Here is a 16257-nt window from a genome sequence, read left to right as displayed (position 1 = left end):
ATTGGATGACCCAATTTTAAACCTGAGATACTGTATGAACTTAGAGACTGAGTGCAATTATAAGTTGCTTGAAGAGCACATCTATGGTTTTAGGTAGAAAAAGCTGGAGGCCAAAACACAGTGTAGGAAGAACTTTTAGCAGTTACTGACTAAAAAGAGAGGTGACCAGTGGAATGAGAATGTATACAACTACTATATGATAAAAGTCAGATATTTCCATTTTAGTCAAATTCTACTTCGTAACAGATTGGTATGAAGGCAGAAGGCACTGTGTTCATTATTCCCCTGCATTGCAACAAAGCATCATCCTGCTTCTTTCCATATGCCATTTGGTGTTTGAAATAGATCAATTGAGCAAGGGTTCAAGAAACTCTCTAATTTCCCTTTACAAACTAAATCAGAATGTAAGTTTTGAATTTCTTTTTCATTCATCATGTGCTTTTGAGACCTCCTCATGTTCTTGTTAATAATTCAGCCTTCCCTTATTCTGGGTTTATTGCTCAGGGAGACAGTACCTTTGGCCGAGTCCAGCATATGGCCAACAGGAACTATGTCAGGTAAGGAATGCAACCTTTAATTTTTCACCTTATTCTGTTTTGTTGGTAATCAGCTTTGGAATAGAACTGTGATGCATGAAGTCAGGTTTGTGTAAGTCAACAGCTGTTAGCTTTGGTAGCAACTGGAGAAATGCCAAAGATCTCAAGTGTCTTGAAGGCTGTCAAGCTTTGCTTTTTATGTTTGTTGCAGCAGCTGAGAACACAGCAAGTCCTGAAGCAAACTGGATTAGGTAAGAAAGAATTTTTAAACATCATCTTCTATGGCATCCTGGAGAAAACCCATATGTTTTGTGTTGTTCTGACTCCCCACAAAATAGCTAAGTCCTTGTCTCATTCGGCTCACACATCATAATTATGTTACAGATGGGCAGCTAGTAGCTGTGAAGTATTGCTCTGCTTGCAGCTTTATTTCTTAACCTTTTTATTTTTCCTTTTTTTCTTTCTCAAGTAATGAAATCAAAGCTATCAAGCTAGACAAATAGCTGACTCCTGATTTCATCATAGCACCAAGAATGTTGTGAAAGTTACTGAGAAGATATAATTAAAAATTATAGTTACTGACTGTTGTTGCTTCTCAATGCAGCCCTCATATGTTTGTAGCAGCACAGCCGTATTTGACTCAGGTTGCACCAGAAGTGTTAATTCTGTTCATGAACATTCCCTAAGGGTAGAACTGCCTTTGTGATTGTGGACTTGTTCAGCCACTTCTCTTTCTATTGATGTTCAGAAACTACTAGAGAGTCTTTTGAACTGAGTGGTACATGACATGATGAAATACAGATCTCTGTGACTAGAGAAATTCTTAGTTATATTTATTAGGGAACTCTTCAGCCTCATCTCTGAAAGAAAATACAGGCCTTGCACATCAGCTTCCTTCAAAAAATTGATTGTTATAGATTGTACCTTAAAAACTTCTAGTCTTGAGTTATGAGTTCGTAATGTCGCTGGTTTTGATGATGGGCAGTGCATACAGTATTGGAGGAGGAATAAGCTTTTACAACTTTGATACTGTAAAAAAGAATGGATTGTGAAGAGTGCAGCCTGTACTGCTTTCATTTTAACTCCTGTCCAAAGAACTGCCCCATGGTATACTTTTCCTTGCTTAGGTTCTATGCCAGAATCAGGATTCATGGCCACGTCAGCATCAATCTATAGTGAAATGAAACCCAGGGATTTCATTACCAAAAATTTAAAAGAGTAAGATGAGTTCACTGAAAACATTAATGCTATAGATAATACAGTTTCCAACTGAGGATTTACATATCTGTTAGCTCTTTAAAAAAAGAGTTCTTGCATGTGGTTCTTATGTATGGGTATAGTAACACGAGTAGCTCTTTTTAAGTCATTGTAATAATGGAGCTAATGACAAGACAGTTGGCACTGTCGCGCTAAGGTGATCTTCACTCTTGCACGACAAAATATAGTTAGATTAGTGCATTTTTGCAGAGATACACAGTTACCCGTGTGCGTAAAATACTTGACAACTATTAGCCAGCAGATGCCTATGTCCTTGACAAAGCTGTCTTTGCAGGATGCATGTATCTATAGAATGAAGAGTGATCTGTACTGTATGCCACAGTTTCCTATACAAAATGCTTTGTGACTTGCAAATATATAAACATTTTGGGGACAAGGTGGTGATGCAAAGTGGAGTGATGCAACGATACCTACTCTGGTAAGACTGCCCTGAGGCCCAAGTGTATCAGATCGCTGTAGTACCAAGTAAACCCTCTACTCTATCCTTGACACAGTTCCAGCTCTACCGTAGAGGCTGTACTGAGCTTGTAGGTATGCTGTTGTGCCTCATCTTTGCTGCCTTCCCCAGAGTTTTCTATTTCTTGCGTTTGGACACAGGTGTGCTAGTCTCAAATAGAGCTTGCTAACTGCAGTCTGGTGTCTCCTTGTGCCAGGTGTGCTGTTTCCTACTTATGGCTTTCAGGAGGTAGAAGTGTTTTGCAGGACAGTTGTTTAGGAGGACTCTGTGTCACTAATAAGCAGAATCCTGTAAATGCTAGGGTAAAGGTATCCTGCAGTGGGGGAGGTATTCTGTAAAAGGGGAGAGCACTTGTTTTACCGTGGTCTGCTTGAGTCTGGCTGCAAGGCTGACAATAAATAGATTTGAGATTCACATGGAAATGGTGTGTTGTATGCAAAAACAGACTGGGATTTTGTTAAGATATAGGAAGGTAGAGGCATCTCTGGATTTTGTGTGTGTGGATAATAAAGGAAAATATAGGAATATTTAAGGAAAATTTTCTTCCTGGCATTGAAATCCGAAACAACAGAAAATGCTGCTTAAAACAGTTTGAAAGAGTGCTGTTTCTGCTCTTTCTAATTTTCTGGATAGACATAGAACTAGAAGAGTAATGCTGATCCCAAGGGGGATGTTGTCTTCATGTTTGACTACTACTTGGAAAAAGAAAAATCTCATCCATTGTTTCATAAATATTTCCCTGTGCAAGCAGAATTGTACTTAACTCTGCCAGGTGGAGAGCTTCCTGATTTAGAGTTCTCTGCTGCTTCTACCCTCAGCTTAGGTATTGAGCGAATGTCAGGGAAAGAGAGAAATGGTTTATGATAGTTCAGCTATAAGAATAATTTGTTCTACTGTTCTTTGGTGACCAGTACTGTCACCACCTCTCATCTCTTCCATGATCTCCCTGCTTCTATTCTTTTCTGTTATCTGACCTAGCATGAACTGAAGGGTAGAAGGAAATGGTAGTTAATTTGGGCCTGGAAAACAGACTGGATTAGAGGTTTCAGAAACACTTCTTTCTTCAGGATCTCTGGTTGGTTGTGTTGTTTGGTTGGTTTGGTTTTTGTTTCTTTGGGGTTTTTGTTTAGTTTAGTTTTTTTTTTTTTTTCCCCCTGGCAAAAAGTATCCAAAATTATCTAATTGGCAGTAAATTTTAACACAAAGTAGGAATTACCATAAATAGAGAGAAGACGGAAATGGAGAAATAGTTTAGTGTAGTGCAAGGATTTGTAGAGAACAAGTTGCCCTGTAGATTTAAAGAAGTCCTGGAGATCATTCCACTGAACACACCAAGACTGAGGCTGCTAGAAAGTGCTTTACTTTCAAGTGCTCAGCAGCCCACCCCAGACTTTGCCAGATCTGTTCTCTCATCAAGGCATTTGTTTTTAAAAAAAACATTTTAACAGTTGTTCCGTAGTATAGTTGCCTTTGATTTAGAAAAATGAGAAATTATTGGAAAGTTCCCTGTGCCACTTATTGCATGCTTTTTAATATATTAACTTTGAGATTAGCCAGCAAAACATGGAGGTATAGGGAGAGCAGAAACTGTTCTCCTTCAGGTTCCTTATTTCTAAATATGTCAGCTAGACAATCTAGATAACACTTATGTAACCAGTATTCAGTTACTTACGTCTGCCTTGGGACAATCGTCCAAACAACCTGCCACTGAGCTAATTGCTACGTAGTTGCATCTAGTCTTAAAAAATCGGTATAAAACCTGTTCTGAAAGGAAAAGAAAAAAACAATTAAAGCCCTATTTCTGAAATGGAAAGAATGATATATCACTGTTGCTAGTTTTCATGGATGTGTGGGGAATAAACTCAGAATGAGTGCATTAAGCATGAGGAGTAGTAAATAGTGTAGTGTGAGATGGCAGTGTTCATGTTTCCTTGTATGTTTTTCACACTGTATTTTAAACTTACTGGAGAGCCGAGTGATAGATGTGATTAATTCCGTATCCCTTGTAAGAAGAGGGTATGTTTGGTGCACATCTTGTTGTCTTCACTCATTCTCTCATCATTTCTGTCAATAGTTACACGGATGATCTTTATACTTTGTGTGTAGCCTGTGAAGAGGATATAAAGACCTGTCAGACTATCTTTTCTAATACATTTTCTTCTGAGGAAACAAACCTAACATAAATGTCACCTGCAGTATGAACAACTGTAGCAGGTGGAGCATTGAATTAATAGCTCTGAGAGGCAAGCCAGGAAAGATTATGGAATGAGATAAATGCGGTAGATATGGTACGTGCTTCAAAAAAATTTCCTGTGATTAAAAATGAGTTCTAGAAAGAAGAGTATATATTCAAAAAGTTACAGAGTATTTAAAAATAACCTATCTGTTTTACTTTTGGAAACATGTTAAAAAACATTTGCAATTATGTTTATAGGGAAAATCCCCCATTTATGGAATTAAAAGGTTGTTTTTCAGCTGTGGGTGTTGTATTATTTTTTAACAAATGTTTTGAATATACTGAAAGGTAGGGAATTCGCTTATAAAATGTATATCTTGTGATGCCTCATGTTTTGTGGTAAGATCATTAAGTAAAAATTGATTATAAAACAAAACCGGTTGCTGTATTGAAAACCATATGTACTCATCAAATGTAGAGGAAGGACAGCTGTTAGTCAAAGAAAGTGACTTGAGTTTAGCAACTGATAATCAATAGGAAGGTGACAGTGCAGCTCCCTTGCTGGTGTTCCTCTCATAGGTCCAGGGAACAGAAGCATTTATAAGCTGGCAGAAGATTTGGAAGGTCTGCAGAAGTCAGCTAACGGTAAACTAAAGGAGTATGTCAGTGACTCATGTAAGTAGGGTAAGTTGCTTCTCACTAGTGGTAGTTTGAGCTCTTTCTGGTTTAAAGAGCGAAGGACTATCACAACTGACTATAATAATGTATCCGTTGTAACACAGAGAAACTAGCTGGTTTGATAGCTGGACAAAAGCTGGGGTTATGGTGATTTGTAATGGCAGAAGGTTGCTCAGTTGAGAGCTTCACAGAGTTCAGCAGCACAGGTGTCAGACTCCCTCATAGCAGTGAACTGACTGCTGTGAAATGAACGCCTTCTTTTTACCAGTCTATGAAAAGGCATTTGGAAAAGAAAATTCATCCACTCTCTGTTCTTTGTGACAGGCTGAAAGACTGAAGATGCAACTTGCACAAGGAACAGCTAAGAATACTTGTTAAATCAGATAATGGCCTTTCAGCTGTAAACGTTTGTGGTGAAGAGTCCACACCCTGCTCCTTGCTTCATAAATTAGGGTGATCTTTCCACATGTAAAAGTCTGTGTATCCAGGGGCACATCTTCTGCAAACTGATTAGCTCAATGAGAAACAAAATGGGGAAAACAGCATTTTAGCCTTCAGGGCTACACTGTGGACAAGGAGGCTGCAATGCTGCCACTTCCTCAAGGTTCTTGGTACAGCTACCTTAGGGTTTGCTCATATTTGCCTTAACATGCTGCAGTCATTCTTCCTGACAAGATGTTTCTGAAGTGGGAAGATATGGAGTGGCTGTAGCTGCCAGTAGATTCTAGCAGATTCCAGTTTTCAGAGAGCTCTATGGAGATAGTTAACTTGAGTTTCTCTTTTGATTGGCAGCATCAGCTTGCTCTGACATCTGATTAACCTGTACCTACCACTGATAAAACATGTGCACAAACTCAGGTATTGCACAAATTCTGGTATTGTGGCAGAGTTTCTGTTCAACTCTTATTTGCATTTTATGTTGAGTTGACTGAAAGAAAATAAAAGGAATATTAACCACTTGGGAAGGAAGGACTACAAACAGCTCCTCAGGGAGCAATGACAGAAGCTCTGATAACAAGTACATGAGGCTGGAAACTGGTAGTTTCATCTTAAACCAAAGTGAAACTGGAAACTCCCTGGGATGGAGAGCCAGCAATCAGCACTGCACAGTAAAGCACCACAAGGGCTGTGAATGGGGTGTTTGGAAGTCAGGAAGCTGGCAGTAGAATGGGACCTGCTGAAGGAGCTGAAGAGGGACCCAGCAATCATCATGACAGTGCTGTGAGGGCTCAATAAATGATGGGTTTTATTTGGTGAGGCTCTGAAGGAGGTGTTTGCATTAACTACTGTAGTCCCTCAGAAGCACAGAGGGGAAGAATTAATTGCACACAGGTGTATTTCTAGGTCCATAAAAAGTCATGTTATACTTTTCTTCAAAACGGATTTATTGCTGTCTTTCCCACTGACTCCTCCTCATTCGGTTGCAAGATTTTACAATAACATACCATTCCTGGGGCTTTCACGTTTCTCTTTCTTTTCATCATCCAGTTGGTTACTGTCTCCATGTTCATGATGTTTCATAACAGGGACCATGCTAGTTGGTTTGTTGTCATGTGTCTCTTCCTATTAAACACATGCTCACTGTAGTTTTGAGGTGGGCTCAAGAGCAAGTTTTGTCTTTTCCTCTGAGAATTCATCTTTTTGGTTATACTTTCCTGTCTGTTTTGAATGCAGTCAGTTACAGAAACATAGTCTGCTTCACCTAAACCAAATAATTAAGTAAAGGTCAGAAAATTAATGGAAAAACTACATTCAGTTATGCTTCTGTCTGTGGATCAGTAAAAAGTGCATGGAATGCTGTCGCACCAACATTTTTTAAAAAGAAGTTGCAAGAATTGCTGCTGCTGCAATTATTTCTTCTAAGGAATGTCACAAACATTGTACTAACACCAGGATAAATTTATTATAGTCTGTTCTTAGTAGCTGTAAGGTCTCCTATGGTATAGCTTTCTGACTTTATTTAATTTGACTTTTCTGAGTCTTAACAATGGAGAGATGCAGAAAACACAGTAGTTCTGTGACGCTGTAATGATGAAAACTTCTGTTAACTTTGAATGACGTGAATATAAAAACTTTATTTGTCTGCCTGGAATATGGACTCATCTTTCTAAGTAAATTTAAAATATCTCCTTTACTGTGTTGTACAGGAAAGGGCAATTATTACGAATGTTTCAGGAGGCATTTTACTCTTAACATTCTAAATTAAATGAAGGAAAGATCTTTGCCACTTCTTTACTGAACAGAAGTGAAAAGGCTATATTCCTCCTTATTAAAGTCTTGATGACAAATGAGTATGAATATTTCATCAGCTAGAAAGAATACTTTGTTACAATTCGAACTTGGTCTCATGCTTTCTTGAACTCCAGAGGTTTACGAATCAAAATCGTATTATAATCTGTGGCAAGGACTGATTTTGTTAAATAATATATACTACATTGCCATAATTTTGCAAGAGTTGTTTATATTTAATAGAAGGAAGAAAACAAGTGGAACAAGGTGAAAATAGTGGCCATGAGAAAAATATGGCTGTTGGATCTCTCTGGTTTTTCCTCTTGGTGCCCACTCAAGGAACAGTAGATCTGTAGGCCTCACTATGCTTGGATATGAAAAATGAGCAAGTTTTTGCATGTTCTGAGGGAGGGTAGCCTGAAAAAAGCCTTGGCTGAAGTGCCAGTAAGCTCTCTGCAGCAAGGGCTGGGCTGCCCTGTAAGGGCCAGTGAGCCAGGAGCCACAGGGGCCAGCAACGGGACAGTCTGGCAGGACTCCAGCCAGGAGACAGAGAAAGGCCCAGGGATGGCAGCCTGGGATGGTGACAGTCCAATGATTGCCAGACGAGTCTGGAGCAACAAGACAGACTCAAGGTCTGGCCAGGAGATCAAGTCCATGTGCTGGAGTTTAGGTCTGGCTGAATGGGGTACATGCTCCAGCAGAGGTGTGGCTGTAGCATAGCTTGGGCATGGACCGATGGTGATGGCGTCAGGTTAAATGCAGCTCCCAAGAGAAGCAGATGCCCTGACATTGTAAACTTTTGCAAAATTATGTGATCCATTGTGCTTATGTCTCTTGACATATGCTTCGCATTATTCTGTACTGCTTGTTTCAGTTGATAAATCAGTTTTACATGCTAATCTTGCTTGAATCAGAGCTCAGGTGCCTGTCTGCTGCAGGTCTGTTTTCTCCTAATGTTTCGGATTCCTGAACACCTTTGTTATGTCAGAATACAGCCAACTCAAGGGTAATTCTGGCATTGATGACTTCAGTTATTGACACAATCTTATTTCCTTGCCAAGGATTCATTCTGGATTTTGCAGTAGTTTCTTTTTAAGTGATCATGATAAGATCTTTTATCAGGGACTTATTTAGCTCAAACTTGCATGATTCTCTCTTCAGCTTTTGACAGCCACATTTTTAAAGTGTTTTCTTTATGCACACAGGAAAAACAAACCTCTAATGGATGTCACTTTTACATGGAGTACCATATGCCTTCTGGTTTTGTGGCATTGACTTGTACTTCCTTTCTACATCTGAATTAGCAAATACAGCAACTGCTTCAGAATCTGACTGACATCTGAAAGTTTTTCTTCCTTTTTCACTGGCATCCAGTAGTTGAAGGTACAGAATGAACTGTGGTTTACAACTCCTCATTTTTCGTCCTCCTCTTTTGTTTCTAGAGCCCAGGAGGCCAGTGAATCATTTCTGAAATAACTATAGTTCTGAGGTCCTTGAAAGAGAGAGTTATTGTTCAGAGAACAAGTCCAGCAGAACATGGCTTTCTCTGACCTGTCCCTGTGAGATTTTTGTTTGTTTGTTTTGGGGTTTGTTTGTTTGTTTGTTTACCCCTTGAAGCTAAGGTATCTACAGTTTCAAAATCACCAGTCTTCGTACTTTGTGGCCTTTTTCTGGCTGACCTTTCTCAACAGTGATGAGCGAAGAGCAGTGTTCATAGTCTGTAATGTTATTTTCTAGTGTTTGCAATGGTACCTCTGCTTCCAGACTCACAAGAGCCATGTTCCACATGTGTTCTGAACTACACTAAACAAGGGCTCTGTAGTCTTACCTTTGAAATGCTTCAGTACAGCATCCCTCAAAAATATGATTGCATGCTAAACCAGTATCTAACTCCAGCAACATTCATTATTATCACATGCAACCTCTATTAAAAGACTCAGTTAAATGAGACACACCTTGATCCCATTTATGTGTCTCCTTAAAGTATAGTTGTTAATTTACAACATAACAAATATATAAAAATCTAAATGTTAACATATAGAGAAACTTTGTCTCTGAGGTTTTACCATTTTCCAGCTAATGTTTTGCTTCACAATGGACTAACAGGTTGTGAAAAGTTGAGCCAAATGTGTGTAATCACTGAAGTGTGTGACGTACCAGGTGAGACTATTCACATCAGGCCTAAAGCCATCAGCCTCTCCAGAAGGCCGCAAGCGACAGTTTGATGGAGGAACAGATTACTCCATTCTTAGAGAAATGACTAGTAGTTTGTGTTTTAGCAGCATGGACAAAGGTGAATTGCCCCAGAGATGGGGATGGATTATAAAGGAAAAATTGTTGCCAAAGCAGCATTCCTATCTGTGAGGGGATATGAACTAAAAAAGAGCTGTGAGTATATTAGACAGGAAGACCCTTGAAGGCTCATCTGAGTCTAGATGGATGTAAACTTGTTTCTTTTAATTTCTTTTCTCCTGTGACTTTATAAACTTTGGTAAACTACATTGTCTCTTGTGGGCGTAGTAAGTAAATGCTTTTATTAGCTGTTTACATCGACCTGGTTCGAGTGAGACATGGTTATCAATATAACCGGGTAACTTCAACAAATTTGTGCCCATAGGCTCTTGCAATCCATACTGAACTACTCTCATGCAGCCAGCAGCCCAAGACATTTCTTAGAGGCTATAAAGTATAGTGGAGTTGCACAGGACAATGCACAAGCCAGTAACTCAGTGCCTAAGAAGTAGAAGTATTTCCATTGCTTAAGAGGAAATCTCTGTGCAGTGCTAGTGAGAAGCCCAAGGATTGAGAAGGAGTGTAAGCGTAGAGGACATTATCACAAATTTTACAAACTGAGAAATTAGAGATAGAGAAAAGCAATATAATATTTCCAGGGTATACACAAAATTATTCTGTCCTGATACCTCGGCCCATTCCTATACCATACTTTCAAGATCAGGTTTCTTTTAGCTCCTGTTGGTTGCTTCCCATATGATGGTTGCCTTGACTAATGTAGAGGCTGAGCAGACTGGTAGGTCAGCATGCCTCTGAGATAACATCCCATTTATAGAATTAGTTCAGTTTTCATTAGTGAATTAACTGGACATATAAATATTTATGACTATCTCAGATGTCTGATTACAACAGGAAATAAATAATTCATTATAGAAAATTACCTTTGTACAGTTGATACCACAAAGATATAAATCAGTTAAGGCAATTTCCAAAAAGCAGCACAATATATTGTTTTTGCTGGGACACCCTCAAGGGAGTATCTTTTTGCTGTAACCATTGCCATTCAGAGCTGAGTAGCAAACCTTCCATTGTGTGAATAGTAGTGATGTGAGAAAGTCTGTTTACAGAAATGTGCATGTAATATAAGTATGTGTACAGCTGGGACAATTTAGGGAATCTATGTACAATATATGATTTCTGTTTGATATTGGGAAGTTTCTGTGTGTAAGTCTATCAGACTACGAGCACAATTTTGAATGGGAGTGTCTTTGTCTTGTCTGTTGTACTTCTGCTTCTGCAGGTTCATTGAAATAAACTTTGCACCTGCCAAAATCTAACAAAGAGGAAAAATTAAATTTTGATGAGCGAATGGCATTAAACAAAAGATTGAGTACTTTCTATGTCAAGTCAGTTATCAATCTTTCAACTTAAACTGGGAGACTAGACTTCAGTGGAAGGTTTTGGTCACATAGTGGGTTTGAAGAGGAACCACCTAACAAGGAAAGCAGGAAGATTAAAGGAAAGGGATTCTTAACAGCCATTTTAAAGGAAAATTGGTGTCCCTTTCCACAAAAAGGGTGCTTGCTGGAGAGATCAGGAGGAATGACTTAGAAGAGCAACTCCTGGTCATAGTGAGTTAGATGCTGAAAGTGTTGGAGGTGTCAGGAAGCTGAGACAGTGAAGTGTTAAGATGTTTTTTGTTTTGACTATTTATGTTCCTTGTAATAGCTAAAGTAAAGCGGTTTTTAGAACCCCTGTTAAGTCTGTGCCTATATCTGTTTCACCTCACACGTATCTTTAGAAATACTCTTTTTGTGGATCTCTGAGAAAAGGTTTCACGACATTGGAGAACGAGCTGCCAGTGTACCTCTGTGGCTAGCTGAGCTGGTCCACAAAGTCACATGTCCCACAAGAGAAGCCAAAAGGCACATGCTCTGGGCCTCACGGGGCACTTTCAAACATACCAATCTGTGGGGTTGCCTCTACACTGCCATGTGGGGACCATTGATTGAGGCTTCTGTGAGGGCTATTGCAGTAATATTGCTGTAATGTTTAGAGATTTAGCTGAGGATGCCTGTGTAGGAGAAACCTTTCAGTACAAGGTATTACTATTAAAAGGTACTAGTTTGTCCAGTTTGTAAATAGAGAACCTGAATCATGTATAAAATATGATTTCTGTGGTATACAGGAAGTGAGTCACAGTCAAGAGTATCTCCTGAGTTCTCCTCACTCCTAGGATTGTATTTGAAATGTGAAGTCTCTTTATAATGCTATCTAGTAAAAGGAGCATCCTAAAATAAGACAGTAGAATCCTTACACCACATCACTCATACCATATAAAGATATCATTCTTCAATTGGTGATGACACTTGCTGTTTGGATCATGCTTTTATTTTGCTTCAAGCTTTGCTCTTTTAGTAGGTACTCTGCTTAAACAGAGAGGTAGGAACTGGCGTTATTTGCAGAGGGCGTCTTCACAGCAGAAAACAGACCCATTTCTGTATAATGTGATAGAACATAATGTCTGTAGGTTAAAACATTTTTAAAAATTTGATGCAAACAGTGCTGTAGATCCTGCTTCATGTTGTGTGTATAATCTAATTTACTTACTGTCACGGAGGCACCCCGAGGTTAGTTTAAGGGACAACAGGGTCCAAAACAACTTTTATTAAACCAGTGAGAAACGGGGTTTTAGCATTCCAAGAGTGACTTAAATACAGGTTCGGATATCAGTTGAGGAAGATTATTAAGGGGCAGCAACTAATACAACAGGCGGTCCACAGAGTGCATGCACATGGCTTCACCCAAAACAATGCTGGAGCCATCCCTGAGTCCCGGAAAAGTACAGACTTGCCTAAACACGGTGTGGGATTATTTTAAAAGAGATACATGTACTCGTAGTGAGTACGGAAAGTGTACACTTGCGATTGTGCGAGGGTAAATTTATAATACACTTGCAATCCTGTGAGGGTTAATTTACTTACACGTGCAAATGTGCACGGAATATTACATGTGCTTATGTGGAAGCACGGGAGGAAAATACACTCGCGACTGTGCGAGGAAATAATTTATACATGTGCTCATATTGAGCACGGAAAGTTACGCGTGCAAATGTGCACGGAAGGAAAATACACCCGCGATTATACGAGGATTAATTTTACACGTGCTCATATTGAGCACGGAAAGTTACACGTGCATATGTGCACGCAAAGTATAAATATACTTGCAATCCTGCGAGAAGTTTTACACACACCTGTGGCGGCAAGGCAAGCGGAGTCTCCACCCAGGGGAGGGGGGATCTCGGCGGTAGCATCTTGCTCGTGCTCCGAGAGACCCGCGACAATGGCAGAGTCTCGACGAGAATCCTGTTTTTATATTGGCTGATCAGATCTGATTGTAGGCATTCTAGAAGCTTCTCTGCACCCCCACACTGTTTGTGGGATGCCCCTGAAGTCTCCAAACATCCCCCACACTGGCCGCAGGTGCCCAGCGGCTCAGTGGCGCCTCGGCACTCCCTTCTCCTAATGGTCCTGGCCAGGGTGCTCTGGGGCCAAACAAAAGCTGTTAGACTCAAGTAGCAAAGAGAGAGGGAGATGTGCCTACTCCTTCCATACTGAAGGAGGGAGAGGGAGAGAGGGGGGTTTGCATTCTGCCACACTTACTTTTATGGTGAAAGTCTTAACCCTTCAGTGCTGCTTGTGCTGACATGTACTATTCCTAACTCTAACCCTAGCCCCTAACCTTAACCCTAACTCTACCCCTAACCTAACTCTAACCCTAAACCTAAACAAAACCCTAACTCAACCGTAACCCTAACTGTACCTTTCTCCTAACCCTAACCTTTACCAACACTAACCCTAACCTTAACCCAATCCTAACCCTAAACCTAACCATAACCCAACCTTAACTTTAACTCTACCCCTAAACCTAACCATTACCCTAACCAAAACCCTAACTCTAATCCTAACCCTATCCCTAACCCTAACCCTAGTTCCATAAACTGAACAATATGTAAAAAAAAAACCTGAATAGCTGCTAATGAACTGCTAAAGGCTCCTTATTCCAGGTGGTAGTTACTGTACCCATTCTATAGTACAACATCCTTACTTGTCATGTTTTCTCTTTGTAAATTAAGTTCAGGCATTCTCTTAACTTTCTTCAGGGGCATCTACATTAGCCCAAGAGTTAGTCTGGGAAAAGAGGCCTGTTTGTTACTTTATTCTGTGTTTAAATTCTATTCTGAAAGTTCATGGACAATTTTTTGCTATTGTTATTTTTCTCTCTTCAAGATCCCAGCTCTTGGAGGTGGTAATCTCCCTCTAATCCTCTGAATCAGTAGGGATTGAAATAGATTAGTGCTTCTCAGTGTGAAATACCTGGCAGGAGCAAACTCTGAGAATTTTTGCCTGTGGCATCTGTTATTTCTCCGAGGGTACTTGGATCTTTTTCCTCAATGGGTTAGCTGCGTACTTTGGGAATGTGTTTTTCTATTAGTGGATATTAGGTCTATATGCAAATTGTGTAGACTTCAGACATCTTCCCTATGTAGTAGACACAAGTCAGATCTTTCTCAGTGATGACCAGGTATCAGAAATTATAATGAGGTGTACCAAGGTCTAAATTACTCTTTGAAATTACAAAGCCAGACTTTTTACTGGAAGAATACCCTTGAGAATCAGGTTACTGCAGCAATGTTGTTTGCTATGCAAGTCAGAATATACAAGTGCATAAGTCATGAAGATAAGAAAACGTCCATAAGTTATTGTATTACATTGTGGAAAGCTTCCCACCCACCCTGTCCCCCCCACCTCCCCCCAAACTAGCTTCCCATCAGAGTTTGCTAACTTGCTAACTCATTAATCTTTCTGCTTACTTTATGTATTAACAAATTGTAAGGTCTTTTTGGGGTTCAGATCAGCAGAAAATAAAGTTGTTTTTGTTCCTCTCTGTGGATTAAGGCATTATTAAATAGTGTATACATGTATAACAGCTCTGAGCAGCTTCTGTGTGTATCACCATCTATCCTTTTCTCTTAGCTATCTGTACCTCAAAATCCCAAACTGGTTTTCAAGTTTAATAAACTGAGAGCAGCAGTGGACACCAGCATTGTCCTGCCACTTCTTGTCAGTCTTTTCAGCTGGGAAGATATCAAGCCAAATGCTTGTGGATTTGCCTTGGTCTTTGTTACTGAACTCAACTCAGATGGTTATAGGCCCAGATAGCATAACCCAAATAATACATTTATAATTTAAAGGTTCTTTTGATAACTGCTCCATGAAGATAGCTGCTGAAGGAAGTTTGAAATTAATGGATTCTATCTTGTATGCCTATTATTATTTTTGAAGCCTGTTAGAGAAGAGAAATTATGCAAATTGGTGTCACGCTAGGCTACTGCACACATGCTGGTAATGCATAACAACTAGCTCACTGATGAAAATACTTCATCTTAAGCAAGAGTCATTGTCAGCACTAAGAGATGTTCTTTGTATCATGGTTAACAGTTAATTATTTTTTTTCTTATGGATAAAGGAGAGTGTTCTTATTAAAAATTCTCATTAGAATAAACCTGCTGTAAAAGTAATACTGGAGAACTATAGTGATGTATTATGATTGATTACTTTATATAATTAAGGTATATTGTGAAACAATAGGAAGATCCCTTCAAAAAATTAAGCAGTTGTTTCTCACTCTCTGTGAATGACTAAATAGCTTTAATTCTTCAGCTGCTGCATGTAAAAGACTTGATAAATAGATCAGGCTCAGGATCAATTAGTGTCACAATGATCTTTAGTATTAATGAAGCAAAGCTGCTACAATTCAACCAGTTTATCTGTGCCCTTCCTGACAACATCTTAAGCTAACACGCACTGCATTGTCATCTAGTCCTGGGCATGGGATCCAGTAGGTAGAACACACAGCTCTGTGCAGTACTGGCTGATACAAGTGCTCCTTGTGAGGAAGCTGTCTTAGTCCTGAAGAATTCCGATATCCTTAGTGGGACAAAAATCCAATATAAGATAAGCTGGTTTCAGAAAACAGGTCGCAAATGTAAGTTTGCAGTTTTCTTCCCAAGTTTATCCTAAATCTGTCTAAAATTTACTTTTCCTCATTTGTACAAAAAGCATATCAGACTTTTCTGATTAGACTGCAGTGAAGAGTGTGGTTTTGTTCTAAGGGTCATCATTTTGTTGCAGCACTTCATCTTTACATGCATTTTATTTGCCCTGTTAAATTGCTGCCAAAGGAGGTGGAGAAAACCTTCTCAGGTATTGATTTTTCACACATGGGGACTGTAGCTCTTAGTCACTTGATTTGCCACCTGCAGTTCATAACTGAATTGGCTCAGGGGAATATAAACTCCATTTTAGCACGGAGTTCCCAGCCTGAGGTGAAATTGATGTGTTAGCTGTTAGTCATTTGTAACCACTTTAATGTATTTTGCTTGTTGGAATTCTGTTTAGAAGGCTAATGTAAATGGGATTTTGGCAATAGAAATGCCACTGCTCAGAACTTCCTGTTTAAGTTCTTGATCTTAACTGGCTTTCAGATATTTGGATCTGGTCTTGAATGATAATTTCTGCTTAATATTTTTTGGGTCTTTCTGGTTTTCATTGTTACATCTATAATGTAAAAATTACAAACTGTATAATGGTAATTGACTGGATGCATTA

The 16257-nt window shown here is 39.4% G+C and overlaps 1 protein-coding gene across 1 annotated transcript in view; it reads left to right on the top strand.

Annotated features, from left to right (window-relative positions):
• Window positions 1-496: 496 nt before the first annotated feature.
• Window positions 497-16257, top strand: part of MYO3B (myosin IIIB) — a gene marked incomplete at its 3' end in the record, with an annotated part of 189804 nt that continues 174043 nt past the window's right edge. The window contains exons 1-2 of the mRNA XM_080346840.1: window positions 497-557; window positions 751-787. Coding sequence (XP_080202966.1) covers window positions 551-557; window positions 751-787 — 44 coding nt within the window. The 5' untranslated portion in view covers window positions 497-550. The remainder of the gene's footprint in view (window positions 558-750; window positions 788-16257) is intronic.

Source organism: Nesoenas mayeri, assembly GCF_963082525.1.
Source record: "Nesoenas mayeri genome assembly, chromosome: 6".
NCBI classification, from domain to species: Eukaryota; Metazoa; Chordata; class Aves; order Columbiformes; family Columbidae; genus Nesoenas; species Nesoenas mayeri.
This window is presented reverse-complemented; position numbering and strand designations above follow the sequence as displayed.